At 35.4% G+C, this 18,115-nt stretch overlaps 1 protein-coding gene across 3 annotated transcripts; it reads left to right on the top strand.

Annotated features, from left to right (window-relative positions):
* Nucleotides 1-5,149: 5,149 nt before the first annotated feature.
* LOC107859460 (sphingosine kinase 2) lies at nucleotides 5,150-13,458 on the top strand. Of its 3 annotated transcripts, XR_007052370.1 has the most exons (11): nucleotides 5,272-5,809; nucleotides 7,173-7,295; nucleotides 7,393-7,493; nucleotides 8,283-8,355; nucleotides 9,740-9,826; nucleotides 9,928-10,005; nucleotides 10,133-10,203; nucleotides 10,630-10,896; nucleotides 11,286-11,354; nucleotides 12,561-12,683; nucleotides 13,151-13,197. XR_007052370.1 is itself a non-coding variant. In XM_016704485.2 (10 exons), the coding sequence occupies exons 1-10, from the start codon at nucleotides 5,494-5,496 to the stop codon at nucleotides 13,346-13,348; spliced, it is 1,437 nt and encodes a 478-aa protein (XP_016559971.2). In that variant the 5' UTR covers nucleotides 5,150-5,493; the 3' UTR covers nucleotides 13,349-13,458. The 3 variants fall into 3 exon arrangements, 2 of the variants coding, with proteins under 2 accessions (XP_016559971.2, XP_016559974.1); XM_016704485.2 differs by lacking the exon at nucleotides 11,286-11,354 and having other exon boundaries at nucleotides 5,150-5,809; nucleotides 13,151-13,458; XM_016704488.2 differs by lacking the exons at nucleotides 5,272-5,809; nucleotides 7,173-7,295; nucleotides 11,286-11,354 and having other exon boundaries at nucleotides 8,280-8,355; nucleotides 13,151-13,458.
* Nucleotides 13,459-18,115: the final 4,657 nt, after the last annotated feature.

Here is an 18,115-nt window from a genome sequence, read left to right as displayed (position 1 = left end):
TATATAATAGCCATGTGTGGATGTCGACTGTAATGCAACCTCCACTGCAGTTCCCAGTTCCATCACTTCCCTTTTTCCACATTCCAACTTAGGAAATGCCGACACCCACCTTTCCCCAGCAAGCCACTCCACCAATAGTGATGGTCACCCCTCCTCACTTTCCGAATCTCCAGGACATAGATCCTTTATACCATCACTGGGCAAACCAACAACGTGTTCTATGGGGAGGGTTCTCCGGAGCTGAATCTGGCAAGAGGGTTGATAGAGAGTCCCCGATCAATGCTTCTCAACAACCTAGCATCATCTTCTCAGGTACCCACCAATGCAAACTTATCTCCTCTAAGACCTGTAACTACCACAACCTAGGAAATAAAGAGGTTTTAGAGATAATGAGAAAAACCAGAACGAAAATTGTTATATTAAAGGAAATAAAAGTTATGTTATTCAACGAAAAATATGCAAAAAAGTTCATCCTTATATGCCCCCGGAACCTGATCAAAATCTCTCTAGACATTCATCGCCCGTTCAACAGGCAAATAAGGAATTATGTTCTAGTAGTGAACCCAGCAATTCAAAATTAAAATATCCCCTTGACCAACTCCTCAAGGGAAGTTCAGTTGATCAATCCACCCCAACTGAACAGATCAATGAACATAATAATATGGAACTGTAGGGGGCTAACGATCCCGAGTTTAGGAGAAACTTTAGATCTTTGGTGGACTGGCACAAGTCGCTTCTTATTGCTCTCCTTGAGACAAAAATGCAAAACCATCTTGTCTTCCTAAATGACTTTTCCTTTAATAGAGTGATAGAAGTACCAGCTATAGGTAACGCTGGGGGTCTTGCTGTTCTCTGGGATGACTCCCTTCTGACTACTACTGATCAGGAGATCAATGCAATGGTGAAGGTAAGATCCTTAAATGATACATGGCTCTTTAGTAGTATTTACGCCAGTACATATAGCTGGAAAAGGAAAATCTTATGGCAAAACCTAATACAAATAAAGGATAACTACTTGGGTAAGTGGTTACTAGGTGGAGACTTCAACGATCTCTTACACAGTTCGGAGAAAAGAAGAGGTAAGCAAATTAGTCAATCGCGTGCTTCTGATTTCTTAGATATGGTAAATCATTGTGCTTTAATTGACATGGGTTTTAAAGAAAATAGGTTCACTTGGTTAAACAAATGTTTCAAACAAAAAAATGCTTCAATATTTGAACGCCTTGATAGAATTTTTGCTAATAATGGATGGTTGTTCAAATACCCAAATGCTCACATAAGACACTTATCGCGCACCCACTCGGATCACTATCCACTTTTACTCCAACTCTATAAGGATAACCCATCACTCAAGCAGAAGATATTCAAATTTAAAATTTTGTGGACATCTCACCCGGAGTTTCCCAATATCATTAGTGATGCATGGAACAACAATAATATTCTTTCCCATGCAATCACAACGTTTGAACAAAAGGACACTGTTTTGGCAAACCTGAACTTTAGAAATATATTTCATAAGAAAAAGGAAATCCTAAAGCACCTACAAGGGATCCAGATATCCCCAAACTATTTTCCAAGTATTTTCCTCCAAAATCTTGAACAACACTTAATCAAGGATTTCAACACAATTCTCAAAATGGAAGAAGACTACTGAAAATTAAAATCCCGTATTAATTGGTTGAATGACAACTACGCTAACACTAAATTCTTTCATACTTCTGTGCTCATTAGACATTGCAGAAATCGTATAGTAAGCCTAGTTTTAGAGGACAACTCTGAAATCCATGACCAATTAGATATCATCAATCACACAAAAAACTATTTCCAAACTTTGTTCTCTACTAGCCACCACAAGTCCCAGGTCCTCTCAATTCCTAAAAGTAAAGTCAGTCTATCCACCATTGAGTAATCGGACTTGAAAAGGCTTCCTAATGATATTGAGATAAAAAATGTTGTCTTTTCCTTCCAACCTTATAAAGCACCTGACCCTGACGATCTCCACCTATATTTTTTTCAATACGACTGGGACATTGTGGGAACCTCTGTCATAAACTTCTGCAAAAAAGTCTTCAGTACTGGCAGTATACCAGAGAAAGTAAACAAAATCCATGTTTGTCGTATTCGGAAATGTAACAATGCCAACTCTCTTAAGCAATTTCATCCCATCAGCTTGTGCAACACTACTGACAAAATAATTAACAAAATTACTGCTAAGCGGTTGCACCATATTATAAATAAAATTATTGGCCCGTGCCAAACAAGCTTCCTACAAAACAGATAAGTTGCTGATAATGCTATTATAGTACAAGAAATTGTCAGACACTTCAAAAGGATGAAAAGTAAGAAAGGGAGCTTTATCATGAAAATTGATCTTGAAAAAGCTTTTGACTAATTTGAATGGTCCTTTGTGAAGCACACTTTGAAATATTTCAATTTTCCAAAAAAGATCATTGATCTCATTATGTCATGCATCAGTTCTAGCTCAATAGTTATCCTCGTAAATGACACTACAATTGACTTTTTCAGTTTCTTCAGGGATCTACGTCAAGGCGACCTAATATCTCCCAAGGCGACCTAATATCTCCTTACATATTTATTCTGTATATGGAGGTCCTCTCACATAACATTAAGCAACAGGTGGAGGCTGACAAGTGGGACCCAATGAAAAAATCTAGAAATGGTTCCACCCTATCAAATCTATTCTTCGCCAACGACCTAATCCTTATGTCCAAAATGGATAACGAAAGCTGTAAATGCATTGACAACACCTTGGATAACTTTTGTAGATCGTCGGGTTAAAACATTAATAAGACTAAATAAAAAATCATCTACTCCAAAAACTGACCGTCTGGTAACATCAACCTTCTTCAACATTAAAAGTTGTTAAAGTTTTGAAAAATACTTGGGCTTTCCCATCTTTGATGGCAAGCCTGTAAATAGAGACTTTAATTTCTTTTTAGATAACTTAAGAAAAAAACTAGCATGTTGAAAAACAAAATTTCTCAACCTAGCAGGGAGAACTACGCTGGCAAAGTCTAGGCTAAATAGTATTCCTACCGATGTCATAACTTTCATTAGGCTCCCTAAAAAAATTACTAAGAAAAATGATCAAATACAACGCAATTTTATTTGGGGGACCACAAATGAGAAGAATAAACTTCACATGATAAATTAAAAAACTATGACCTTACCAAAAAAACTTGAGGGGCTGGATATACAAAGAAGTAGCATTAAAAACCTTGCTCTTTTAACTAAACTTGTTTGGAGAACCTTTAATGGCAATCAATCTCTATGGTCAAACGTCCTTTGCAGTAAATATGAATGCCAAAATAGTGAGGAACAAAGAGACGTTCCTAATGCACATAGCAGTAGCACGTGAAAAACATATGGACTGGGTGGAGAATATGTCAACAACACTCTAGATGGGAGCTTGGCAATGGTAGAAGAATAAGGTTTTGGAGAGATAAATGGATCTCAAACTACCCTCCCCCCTCCCCCGGCTGAGATACTCTACACCCCTATTTCAATAAGTGATGAGAATACTTCAGTTAAGGATGTAATCGATAACAATTCTTGGGATTTGGATCATCTAAGCTATGATATACCGCGGGATATAAAAGCTCTTATTAATAGGACTCTCATCCCCACCAACACGTCCCTTCATGATAGACAGATTTGGGCTCTCACTAACAATGATATGTTTTCCACAAAATCTACGTATGAGCAGTTAGCTTCTATTAGGGGAAATAACTTAGAATCGACTAGAAGTTATGGCTGGATCGGGGACTTAAAAGTGCCCAAATAAGATCAAAATTTTCATCTGGCTATGATGCCATCAAAGGCTTCCAACCAAATCATATCTCCATGAGTTCCGGTTGACCCTCTATGCACCTCTTGCCAGCGTCCTGAGACTACCAAACATATATTCTTGGAATGTAACCTTGTTAGGAAATTCTAGGAGGGGAACAAGCTGGGAACGCCCATACTTACACTACTTCAGCTTCGGGAAGATGACCTGAACTGTTAGGTTTTTTGCTCTGATTTTCTTACCAAAATTAAATTTTACTTTTTGTAGAAGGAAAATAAAAGTAATCATAAATACTTTTACATATTTGGCAATCCAAGGAAAGGTTTTGAAACTCATGATCCCTATGAAAGAGTCTTGTTTAGGGAGAGATTTCTCCCAATAGGTTTTAAGTTTTTCAATATTATTTTTAATATTTAGGTTGTTTGACCAAATCATATTAATAATATATTTTTCATTGTCATCTGAATTATCACCGTCTTGGTGTGCAACTTTAAGCTTCCGCACAACGCCCTCTCGATTTCGATACAAACATGGACAACTTAAGGAATCTCAAGATAAATCTACCCCATAAGCATATCTCTTGGTCAAATCTTTATTCTTTTGTATTATGCCATGTATGGCTTAATAGGAACTCAAACCTCTTTAATCAAACAAATCTTGACATCCCTCCTAAACCCCCCTTTGAACATGCTGTCGAATTCTTCTTCCTTACTAACAAAGAGTGCCACGCAAATAAAGAAGATATTGCTTTATAGTTATGGCAACCACCCCGAACTGACATCAAACTTAACATTGATGGTTCGTTCCGTCACATGAACAAAAAGGGTGGTGCTGGGGGTTTATTTAGAAATACAGAAGGAGAATGGTTGATAGGTTTTAGTGCTTCTATTAATGTCACTTTAGCTTTTGAGGTGTAAACAATGACTATCATTTTGGGTCTACAAATGACTGTTAAATTAAAGTTTACCAACATTATTGTTGCAACGGATTCTATGTAACTCTACAATTCTATCACTGAAAACAGTTTACAAAATACTAACTTAATCTGTTTTTGCAGGGATCTTCTAATGCAGGTAGGGAGCCCGATTGTCATTCATGAGAAATGAAGTGCAAATGCAGCTGCGGACTTGCTAGCCAAGGAAGGAAATAAGTGAGTTGACGACTATGGTAGGATAGAATGGATAGTTCCACCTATGTTTGTATGAAACCAGATAAGACTGAAACATCTTTTGTCGGACCAGATATGTCCATAACTAATGATGTATGTAATGTAGGGCGAGTGACGCCTGATACTACGGATACTACTACTAATGCTTTAACTAGTAGCGATAGACTCGCTTCTCCTCAGGCTAGCCTTTGGAAGCACTGCTATATCAATGTTCCTTTTTAGTTTATAATATAAATATCTATCTTTACCAAAAAAAAAATAAAACCTAAATTACTCTTCAAAAATTATTTTTAATAAATTTAAAAAATTTGTCTACCAAACACAGCCGAAGAGTAATCTCAATTTTTGGCATAATTAACATAACATGTGTGACTTGAAATTGCAGCAATGAGTCTTTGCCGTTCAGGGAGTACTAAACCTGACGCAACACTACGACATCCCTTGCACTACTTAATCAACCTCGATATTTACAAAGGACATCCATACTGAACCGTTTTTTCACCTAAACCGAAAAAGAATGGACCGGACGGACGCCGGAGCTCCCCTTCTACCAGACCTGGTTCGAATCAGCGGCGATGTAGTTCCGATGACTCTGACTGCCGGAGGGAAGCTCCGATGGCCTGATCGGTGTTTGTCAATTGAGAAAGATGTGCTCGGCTTCACTGTCGAAGGTTGTCACATCAAAATCAGAGCTGTCATTGAGAGTAGAGCTGCAATTTGCTGCGGCGGTGATGGAGGAACTTTGCTGAGGAAGACTTTCACTTTTGAGCCGTTAAATGAGGATTCTCTTCGGCTTTGGAATCAACGACTCCAATCGGTCTTCGACTCACTCGGTAACTATGGCCGACAGATTCTTTAGTAGTTAATACTAATACTGCACAATGATTTTGAACTGTTGAACGGTACAGGAACCGTGATGATAGTACTTCATTTTTTTTTAGTAATCCGCATCTTTAATAATGCATGAATATTGATTCTGCGTAACATTAAGTTTGTGGAATCATGGCCGAGCTGTGAGTTAAAACGTTATGGTCCATTGCATGTTCCACATCAGTCATCAGTACTACAAAGTGCTGATGTGGGGTACCATTCTACGTGTCCACTGTGCCATGGAATGGTGATGCTGTAATAACAGCGTTTTACCGGTGCTAGTAATGTCTAGCTCACAGCTGTCTAGGAGGAATGACAGATGTGGACCTTGGTGGTTTGTTATGTCTATTGCAAGTCCCACTCGTAGTGTTGATGTGGGGTATTTATAGCTTTGGGCTCTCCCACCTCAATAACTAGCTTTTAGGGCGTGTTTCTCCTTGGTTTGTAACAAAAAATAGTTAACATAAGATCTCGTTGACTCTGAAACTCTTGTACTTGTTGTATAATATTGCTGAATCTATGTTTTTGGGGACAGATAAAAATGGAATGAAAAACATATACTTTATTTATGTTGAAATCTATGACCAGATGCTTGCTTCTTGTTCTTGTTATATTTGTTCTTCGTTTAAATAATTTTTATATTTCTTTTATAAATCACACCACTCTGTGTGTCTGGTAGGTGGTGTGCTTTTACTTGAGGTGATATTTGGTTAGACTTCCTAACAAAGATTTTTTTGGTTTGTTCTTCTTATGATGTTGTTGTCATCATCTCTGTCGCTAAAACCTCGACATTCTTTTCTTATTCTGTGATACATTTATCTTGAGAGAGAAGTACATGATGCTGATAAAGAGGTACCTGTGGCTTTATGTGAGAAAAAAAGTTTGAGATTTTTTGGTAATATGTAAGTACAACAATTTAGCATCAGAATTCAATAAGTTAATCAGCTTCAAACTTCTTACTTCCAAATTAAAGAATTTTATTTTCAATTTGTCTCAAGTCTTGATCTGATGTGTGACAGAACATGAATATGACACGTCCTACTAGCATATATTGTGTAACGGAGAAGAAAAGTTAAAGCAAATGAGTGCTTCTTGCTTTCTTGTCCTTAAACCTAAGTCTTCTTTATATAAGTTGCTTTGACTTGGAAGTAAGAACACTTCTGATTTCTGGCATGCTTTGCTTTGCTTCTTGTTTAAAATGATATTGTGCTTTTAAGCACAAACAGTTAAGGGGATTGCTATTGTCATCATTATTCTGGTCTGGTTGTTGTTGTTCTCTTGGGTGGATATACATGACATGGAATACTTGACATCCTGGAATTTTAGGTCGTCCTAAGAGACTTTTTGTGCTTCTGAATCCATATGGAGGAAACCGATCTGCAACCAAAGTATTTCTTGACGATGTAAAGCCCCTACTTGATGATGCAAATATTCACTACACACTGCAAGGTTTGCAATATTAAATATTCTTATCCATGTATTGCTGGTGGTCATTCAATGATTCTTTTTGAATTATTAATCTTGCCATTTCATCTTTCACTCTCAGAAACTAAATATAGGTTACATGCAAAGGAAGTTGCTCATTCATTGGATCTCTTGGGATATGATGGAGTTCTTTGTGTCAGTGGTGATGGTATTTTGGTTGAGGTAGGTCGGCATGTCTATTTTTGTTTTTGTTCTCTGAATCTATTGTTGTTCGCCTTTCCTACAATCCAACTCAACAATTATGCAGCATGACTACTTTTGTCATATGTTTGATTGTGGAATACCTAACTTGTTTGTTGGCTGGTACGTTATGCTTTCCTGATGTAAGACAAGATATTTCAGTTGATATATTATTCTGATTTGAAGATATAAAAAATGAACCTACAGTAGGATAACTGCTATATAAAACTTACTCCATTACCAGTGTTTCTTCCTTACTTTTACCCAGCTTCACTTCGAACAGAAGCTGGAGTTGCTGAATGCCAAGAAATAAATTCATAAATATCATGGAAAGGAATTGCTGAATGCCAAGAAATAAATTCATACATATCATGGTTAAATGGAAAACAATCAAAAGATAAATTGACAGTATTTATTCCTAAACTCTAGAGGGCTTATATATAGCTATCTTGTTCTCGTGCTTCAATGTCTGAAATGCATACAAAAAGAGAAGCACAGAGGTTTCTTAGAGAGAAAGAGAGAGAAACAGAGAAAAGAGGAAAAAATCGAAGATTAATGTTGACAAAGACACGTGATATTGCACTGAAGTAGTTAAAAACTTGACATGTCTTAGAGGTGAGTTCTGGAACAACTTTAAAGTTGCTCCACTGATATTGATGGTAGCCACAACAAGGGTACAAAACAAAGCTTTCCAAATCGAAAAATGTAAATGGATGATAACCAATCTGTGATCCTCATGCTCTTACTTTCATGTTTTACAATTTTTAGTAGGTAGTTAATGGACTGCTTGAAAGGGAGGATTGGAGTTCTGCAATAAAGATGCCTCTTGGAGTAATACCTGCAGGTATATTTTCTTCTCTTTGATGGTGCTTGCCTTTAGAGAACGCTAAGTGGGTCTGTATATTTTATTAGCTTTTATTGTGGAGCTTGATATGCATTATGTCAAGCTTTTGCTCACATTTGTTATACCTATAGTATGCTAAACTACCAGATCAACACTTCAGTCTAATTTCTGAAAGCTGTTCAATGGCACGAGGTGCTGACACACACATTTCTGTGACCGTGCACTATAACACGTCAGCAAAGACAAACTCTAGTAATTTCCCCTCACCATAAATATCTGCTAAATTACACCATGAGACGAAATTACTTAAGCATTTGTATTCCAACATGAATTGACACAACTTTACCCTTAAAACATCTACAATTTCTTCCTCACTAAATTGTCCGCCAAACACAGCCCGGACTTCTTTTAGACTTAAGAAGGGTAAATTTGTTATGGTGCCCTATCCTGAAATGTTTCTGTTGAAGGAAGATAAATTTTGGATGTGTTCCTGATAGCGAATAGTTTGTGCACTCTAGATGGTAGGACTATTTACAAACTGGGAAAAGGCATATATTATGTCGTGGGGTTCTGTGGATTTTGTGAAAAATAGTAAAGAGTCGAACTATATTCTCCCCAGAATCTCAAGTCGGAAAACTCCAGCTTGCTTCTAGGATTCATTCATCTCTCTTTCACAGCTATTCAGCCTTCAGACCTTCTTCTCGTCCTTTAGTTTTTCTCAATCCAACTTCTATTTCATTCTTTTCCCATTCAGATCTTGCTTCTATCGTCAATTAGTATGTTTCTCAGTCATCCTTTTCGTATATCCCATCTCCACCCATTACCTTGTAATCTTCATAACAATCACTCAGTAACTTAAGCTTATTGTCATCCTTTGGTTATTGAAAATGCCCCATCTCATTGTCAACGGCATCACTACTGCAACTACTTTGTTTAAGTTGTGCCGCCTTGTTACCAAAAGTATCCCCATGGGCACAACTTGAAGTTCCACGTGTTACTATGTTGGAGAACTGAAAATTGAACTTACTTCCAGGAGAGAGATATGGACATCCTTATGAATTCCCTTCACCAAAATCTTTCTTCAGTGACAAATGTTGATCACTTCTGCCACAGATATATCTGATCTCGGTAGATTCATTTGCAATTCGTTTGAAATAAATTTAGCTTTTAACGTGTTAAAACATGAGAAACGCTTGATGCTCAAAGATTCTGATTTATGAAATTTTCTGCTTTGGCTCATCGACTGTTGATTAAAGTTATACAGTATAATGCACATACTTCAATTTCTAGCTTCTTACAAACATTTTTGCACATGGAAGCTGAAGCCCTGCTATTTACGTCCTTCCACTGTTTTATAATTGCACTTTTGTGTATGCTAACACAGGCACTGCAAATGGAATGGCAAAGTCTCTTCTAGATTCTGTTGGTGAATCTTGTACTGCATTTAACGCAGCTCTTGCTATAATTAGAGGTAAATTTCCTTTTGAACAAAAATGTGTATTCCTAAACTGAAGTTTGTATTTTTTGAACCAAAGAAGCTTTTTATATCTATGTGTGTTTGTTCTATGGCAGGGCACAAGAGATCACTAGATGTAGCTACAGTTTCACAGGGGGAGAAAAGATATTTCAGTGTGCTGATGCTTGCCTGGGGTATGTATATCTAACATTGGCTCTGGTGGTTTTGACTTTTGATACTGTTTTTGTTTCATATAATGCAAAGCTAGGCGCTTAGTTGTTTGCAAATTGATATATGATAACTATCTGACATGTTTTTCAGGTCTTATAGCTGATATAGATATAGAGTCTGAGAAGTATAGGTGGATGGGTAGTGCTCGAATGGATTTTTATGTATGTTCTACATCCATTTCCTCTGATATTTATTTTTTGTTTATTTCAGTATCAGAAGTTATACCTCCAGATTCTCTCACTGGATTTATTTACAAATTTTCTGCTTGCTGTAGAACTTCATTCATTGGTCTTTCTCTCTCTCACCCCCTTCTCTCTTTTTGCCTCTTGCCCCTTCTCTTTCTTTGAAAGGTTTGATCTCATTAGAATATTCAAGATTCACTGACCAAGAAATTTTGGTCAGTGTTTCGTGTACCTGAACCATTCTTCATGTACACTAGTTCCACCCCCTTCCATTCTCTTTTCCCCGGAGAAGAAAAAAGAAAGAAAGAAAGAAAGAGAGAAAGGACAAAGTTGAATGCCTTAATTTATAGCTATTAAAGCATCATGGTATGCATTTTAATTGCTAGTCTCATATTGTTGGTACAGGCAATACAGCGGATATTTTGTCTTAGAAGGTATCATGGCTGTATTAAATTTGTGGCTGCACCAGGGTTTGAAAATTTTGGAGAACCATATGAACTTGGAAGTGAAGTTGATGAGCTTAACTCGAATTGGGTTATGCAAGATGGCTATTGTGGTCCCACTTTTGACATGAAGGGTTTCAACCGCAAGATTGAGGGGCCTTTTCTCTCAATCTGGCTTCATAATGTACCTTGGGGAGGTGAAGATATTCTGGCTGCACCTGATGCCAAGGTTGGTTTGAATTTCTTTGGACGTAATTTGAATGTTGCCTCATTAAACTAGATCTAACTTCTCTAGGTGCTACTTTGAAAGTATACCAGATAAAACAACTTCCGTCATATGTAGTTTGAATTTGGAGCAGATCTTTCTTTTTGTTGTGAACATATACAACTTTTGGGGCTTCTTCTCATTACCTAAAGTCCGGAGTTACCTTTAAAATGTCTGATTTTAAACCATGTGTCTGCTTCTTTCTTGCTAATTTTTTTCCAGCGGTTTCCCGTTTCTGAACTTCTGATCCTAAAGTTCTTTATACTTTTTTCTGTTTGATTAGATTTGTGATACTTATGACAAATAATCACTGAACAATGCAGCATAGCTTTTTCATTTCTATATTGTTCCAGGGAGAAAGTGATGATATCCTTCGTCAGGAACAGGAGTGGCAATATCAAACCTAACCTGTTTAAGTTTGGGTGGGTCCATTTATTAGCTCACCCCATTTTAGCCCTACTCATTTTAGCTCATTAAAAATTGGGTTGATATGTAGCCAAAATTGATTTATGATAATTCTTGTCAAAATATTTTATAAAGACATTTTCTTAGTTTGATATAATAGTTTTATCAAGTGCAAAAAGTTTATGAAAGAACAAATAAAGCAATTAAAACTTATTAAGAATTTGAGGGGGGGGCTTGGGTTATGATCCGCAGTTTAGTCCATTTCAGCCCAAGTAGTCTTTGAAACACCCATTTTGACCCGCCCAAATTCAGCCCAACCTCCAGTCAGGAATGAGATTGAAAAATAACTGTGAAGGTCTACTTTAGTAGTAGATCTTGAATTTATGTGTTAACTGTAAATGGAGGGTAAATAAGTGTCTTATACTTTTTCTCAGTAAAGAAAAAGAATTAAATCTTTAAATGCCGTGGAAATGCTTTGTTGTATGAATTTTCTTTTTAGAATCTTATGTTTTGATTTCCTTATTTGTTTACCTGGGTAAGCTAGCCAAGAAAATATCCTTTTCTTCAGAAAATTACAATTTTTACTTGTCAGTTGCTAGTTTTCAAGCTGATCCTACTATTCAAAACTTTCCATGTGTCGTCTTTGCTTCTATAAAAGCATACAAACCTGGAGTTCCATCCTGGAAGATTTTAGATTTTCTAGCCCAAGAAGTAAGGAAATCATGTGAAAAATCTGGCACAAACATTTTACTCTAGGAAATGGGATAAAGAATCATGAAATATCGCGAGGGAAGTAGGAAAAACTGCAACTATCTTTTGTAGATCTTGGTCAACGACCTGTGCAAAAATGCCACTTAATTTTGGAGCTTTAGAATTGTATAAATTGATGCTGATGCTCTGGGAAGTGCATATGATGCATGTTGAAAATTTCCTGCTTCCACTGAATTCTTGGGGCATCATCACTCTATTAGTTCCTACACATAAACATAAGCGTATTTATGTGTAGGATCTTCTGCAATAAATTGTTTCAATATAGTGCCATTGCTGAAGGAGCAAGTCTAGTCCCTTACTATAAAAGGCCAAACTTGCAGATCCATATACTAAGCTGTTACTTTCCATTTGTTCTCTCATTAGAAGCTCTAAGCTGTGGATACTTCAACTGCAGCTGTCCTGGGTTTGGCATATTTTGGATTCTTATTTCATCTTCTCTGTCCCATGTGCAGTTTTCAGATGGTTACTTGGACTTGGTTGTGATGAAGGATTGCCCCAAGTTATCCTTGGCAATGCTGATGAGCGAGATGAACAAAGGAGGTCATGTTAGATCACCGCATGTCTTGTACTTGAAGGTAGATTTATTGTCTAAGCCTTTTAAGTTCTCTCCGTTATGCAAGTTCTAGTCTTGCTTTTGTTTTTCTTTTCAAAAATTATTTTGGAACAATTCTTGGAATGCATTTTGCTGTAGCTTATTATAATAAGACCTAAATTTTCCTGTTCATTGTTTTGAAAGTTTCCAAATCTAATGTTTTCTTGTCTCCCTGCTTGTCTAGCGGTACAATCAGACTCTAGTGAGTTCCTCGACCAAATAGGTTTTGGTTTTGTAGCAGCTGAATACCACATTGGCACCCCTTGCCTGATCAATCAGCAATACAATATCCCCAATCCCCTGACCTTAACCCCATGCATATTCAAATTGCGTGTGTTAAAATTCGTAAAAAGTTTTTTTGTAGTAAGTCAACTTTTGAAATTAGAGAGTAGTCGCATGAATTCATTAGAATTTAACCCAAGGCTTCTCATTGATCTAAAACAACCACAGGTAAAGGCTTTTGCTTTAGAGCCTGGTCCACGAGCAGATGACCCAAACAAGGAAGGGATTATTGATATAGATGGTGAGGTCCTTGCCAGAGGTAAAGGAACTTACAAGTGTGATCAGAAGACATTGATGGCCTACGGCAAGCTCCATATCAAAGTAGATCAAGGGTTGGCTACTGTATTTTCGCCTATCAGTTCTTAACTTTTATGCGGTTCGATGTATTTACATGAAGAGAAACTAGTCCTGATTGGTGGATTCTGTATAGATTGATGCCAGTATAATGAAGGATAATAATACCAGTGTTTTTCATAGTTGCGTCGCTTCTGAACTTTGTCTTGAGGGCTTTTGGTGGTCTCACCCGGACAGCCTCTCTCTCTCTCTCTCCCTCCCCCCACGTTGCTGGGGCTTAAACACATTTTACTTGGATAAACCTCCAAAGAATGCAGATGCAAGCAAAGCTTGATTTTAATTAAGCAGATATAGTCAAATGAGGGGTTGTTTGCTAGCGTGCTGGCTTTGCTCGCTTTATGGGTCATTTTCTGAATTCATTGATCAAGTGTTGCAACAAATATCTGGTCATGTTCTGGTTGGAAGGGCTTTCTTTGTCAATTTTCATTTGATTTGAAAGAAGATAGAACCAAATTAAAGTATGTGGATTAGTCGATCGGACGTCACTAGCATGCTGTTGCTATCGGGCAGTTAATTTGACAGTCAATTTCCCTTTCGTTACTTTTATTTTTGTTTAATTACACTGGGGAATCAAGGTATATGGTGAGAATTGAATTCACACCTTCTGTGACTGTTTGTTCACATGGTCATATTGAATTCACTTTAGGGTTATGAGTTGCATGTTTGTAATACTGAATAACCTTCATTTTAGTGAGCATAGGACAAACTATAATTGATCAAGAGGAGAAATTAATTAAAGGAAACTTTGGAGTTGGTTATGATGGTTAGAATGAAATACTCTTTTTAAAGAGTTAATACCTAAAATTCACACCAAATTATAACTTTGATCTTAAATTTTGACAGTGTACAAATAGGACCTTTAACTATTCAAAATTGCACAAATATGACCTCCAATCCTACGTGGCAAAACGCGTGTTCAACACGCAAAACTGCGCGCGTCTAGCTAAAAATCTAAAGGCATAATACATAAATATGACCTGAAACTTTGACAGTGCACAAATATGACCTTTAACTATTCAAAACTGCACAAATATGACCTTTAAATGACTCTTCACTATTATTTTTCATTATTTTTGGCTCAAAGATGAAGATGACATCTAATTTCTTTTGTCATTGCGAAAAAAGAGTAATATTGAAGATTTATTAATTAGGCGGGTCAGCCTCATATGAAAAAATCGAGCGGGTATGTATATATATTATAAAGCAGGGGACGAATTTAAGTTATATAATATATCTAAATATTATTTATTTAAATATTAAATTAAAGGTGAAACTATACTAATAATAAAAAAAATTATAGTTTTAATAAAACGTTATTAAATTAATGTTATTAAGGATAGTAGTAGCAGTATATTAAATTAATGTTATCAAATTAATGTAATTAAAATGTTATTAAATTAACATTATTAAAACGTTATTAAATTAACGAGGCGTGGACCTACGTGATTGCCATGGGGTTCACCCGAACCCCCTCGGTAAGAAAATTACGTTGTATATATATAAGATAGAAAATGTATATTTATGTACGTATATTAATGTTGAACCACATGAAACAAGACACTTAGATAGTCCAATGATGTTATTTGCTCTTCTTGGGCGCTTCCTTCAGCCTACTGTGCGGGTTCGATCTTTGCTAGTGGCTGTTTTTTTTTTAAATTTTAAAAAAGTTAGGTGTTGCTGCTATAGAAATAAATAAAATAATAATAATTATAATAATTTTTTTAAATTAAAAAAAAAGTTAGGTATCGCTACTATAGAAATAAATAAAAAAATTATTATTATTATTATTAATAATAATAATAATAACAATAATAATAATAATAATTAAAAAAAAAAAACGACGTCGTTTTAACACAAAAAGCAAAAACTTTGACAGAATATGACCTTTAACTATTCAAAATTGCACAAATATGACCTCTCTTCAAGTCAGCCCTTTTAACGACGTGGCACCATGTGATTGGATTACCTTTCTACGTAGGCGCGAGTGAGACTCACACATGGGGTTGCAAAATCGAAGGTCATATTTGTTCAGGTTTTGAATAGTTAAAGGTCCTATTTGTGCACTATCAAAGTTTAAAGTCAAAATTATAATTTGATGTCAAGTCTAGGGTCATTTCTATGTATTAACTCCTTCTTAAATTATTATATTGATATTTTTAAAAATCATACATTGATATTCTTATAAATACACAATTCTTTATTGAATCAACAAGCAAATTGATTGATAAATACATTTTCAATAATGAAAATAAATTTTAAAAAATAATAATGAAAAAACAAATTGGATAACTGATTATAAATTTATGATAGGAAAAAAATATGCATGCTGGTTCATTAATGTATAATGTTAACATTTCTTCCATAAAGAGATCGATTTTTATAATTCTAATTTCTAAGTCATTTTATAGAAAAGAGATGAACTATTCGTAAGTGATGCAATCACTGTTTTAAGTTAGTGAAAAATACAAATAGTAGAATAAGAAATATTTATTAAAATATTCCTTGTTATGGTTGCATTATATGGACCATACATCTATAAATAAATATAAATGCGACACTTTTGACAATTATGCTCAAGATTAATGATGATTAATGGCAATGAACAAATACTCCTCTTTTGGCAAAATAGTGTTTACAGCTAAGTCCTTTTTACCCCATATTAATATGGCCACTGCCATTATTTCTTCCTACAATTTTCTAATTCCATTCCCCTGTATGGTAACATAATTAATTTTGTTATCATGAACAGTTACTTAACATGAGCTTGATGTAACCATAGACGTATCACGTAAGAGCAATCTGTCACTTCACATCAACAATAAACACTTTTGAACTCAGTTAGTTAGGTGGGGGAATTGGGGGAAGGAAGGAGGGACGTATTGGGTTGATGTCCTTAGAATTAATGATGAAGTCAAAATGAGGTATATAGAAGTAAGAAAGAATCTATGAGCTACACAGCACACTATAAGTGACGTGACTCAAATTGCTCGATCTTGCATGTCCATCAAGTATTGCTCTTGCATGATCCTCAAGTGTCACACTTGCATGACCAGAAAGTGTACTTCTACATGATTATCATCTGTAAATGAACTTCCACCATTTAGTATATTGTTCCATAACAATACATATTATTTGGGTTGAAATTCAAATTTGGATTCCAAGAGCCCATTCAGATTAACTGATAGCAGTTAGTAGCTGATACCTGTTACATTCTGATAAGCCATTTTAAAGTGTTGTAAAATACTTTTATATAAACAAACATTTACATGTTTGTATAAAAGTGATAAATGTTGAGCTCAATTGTGTGAATGGAAAATGAAAAGTTGCTTGGAAGGGACACAACTCTTCGAGTAAAAGACGCACTATTTCGAGAAAAGTTATATGACTGTTTGGATGGTTGTGGCTGTTCGAAAAAGACACGCTCTTTCAAATGGACGGACATGACTGTTCAGAAAGGATACACCTTTCCGGTGAATCATTGTCACCTTTTGGAAGGGGCAGTTAATGACTATATAAACCTACATTTTTCCACAGGTTTAGTACGAATTTTTCTGCACTTGAAAGTATTTCTTATCTTCTAAAATACTCCGTGTGATCATCTAACTGTTGAGTGAGTTCGAAGAGAATCCAATCGTTTGAGGTACCACTACAGTCGGATTGTTAAGCCATTTTATCCTGGGAGAAAAATTCCGCAACCTCGGGTACTTAAGGCCTGAATTCGGAGGACTTGGTTTTTTCTGCTTCATCTAATTTTTTTTAAAATACTGAAAACACACTTCTTTGAAAGGTCGTTTTTGATCTTGTGTTGAAGGTGTTGAAAACTTCGAAAGTGTTCTTGATTTATTCCTGAATTGTGTTGAAGTTGTTTTGCCAAAATATAATTTTTTGTGGATCCGAAAACAACAATCTTAAGAAAATATATTTTAATCTGTATTTTTTTGTTTACTGTTTTTTCAGTAAATAGTTTGAACTTCATATTGATAGTTTTTCAACTTTTTTAATTTGTGTTTGAAGTTCTTGAAACTTCATTTTGATAGTTCATAAGTTGGTTGAACTGTGTTGAAGTTCTTAACATTTGGTTTTGCTATTTTCCAGAAAATAATTTGAACTTCATTTTGTTGATGTTCATAAGTTGGGTTGAACTTATTGTTAAAAGTTCAAAGTTGTAAATACAGAGTTAAAACTTCATTTGATTGTTCGTATGTTAATTTGAACATGTGTTTGAAGTTATTGTTGAAAAATACAGATTTTATCAAAATTGAGAAAAAAAAATTTATCGCCATTTATAAATCAAATGTTTGGTTAATCTGTATTGGGTCTGATTTTTTAGAAGAGTAAATCTTTTGATTTCTACTCACTCGGTTGGAAGAATATAAAAACTTCATCGAGAAATCAGTATGAGAATTCGATTTGAAGAATATAAAAACTTCACCGATTCGTTAAAATCTCTATATTGATTTTTGGAGTTTAAAATCTGTGGGATTTCACTCTATTTGAATTTGATTATGATTTGAAGTCATAAAAACTTCGCCGTGTTTCATAGTCCATTCAGTTGATGATTTGAAGATATAAAAACTTCAACATTGACTAGAAACAAGTTGGCTAAAGATTAAATTCTTTATTGTTAGTATTTTAAAATATTAAAGAGTATGTCAAAGATTGACAGAAAAATGACGAATAAAACTGAACAATAAATTGATTTGGTTATGAATGATATTGTCCCAACGGCAATCAATGTTGCGTCATTAAGTCGTTCAGGTATTGCTCTAGCAATGAAAA

This window comes from Capsicum annuum, chromosome 2 (genome assembly GCF_002878395.1).
Source record: "Capsicum annuum cultivar UCD-10X-F1 chromosome 2, UCD10Xv1.1, whole genome shotgun sequence".
NCBI lineage: Eukaryota > Viridiplantae > Streptophyta > Magnoliopsida > Solanales > Solanaceae > Capsicum > Capsicum annuum.
This window is presented reverse-complemented; position numbering and strand designations above follow the sequence as displayed.

Bases quoted from the DNA above. Each gene is read 5' to 3' on its own strand.
- LOC107859460 (XM_016704485.2), top strand. From the start codon at position 5,494: ATGGACCGGACGGACGCCGGAGCTCCCCTTCTACCAGACCTGGTTCGA. The intron at 8,356-9,739 runs GTATATTTTCTT...ATGCTAACACAG, and splicing joins TCTTGGAGTAATACCTGCAG to GCACTGCAAATGGAATGGCA. The intron at 12,684-13,150 runs GTAGATTTATTG...AAACAACCACAG, and splicing joins CGCATGTCTTGTACTTGAAG to GTAAAGGCTTTTGCTTTAGA.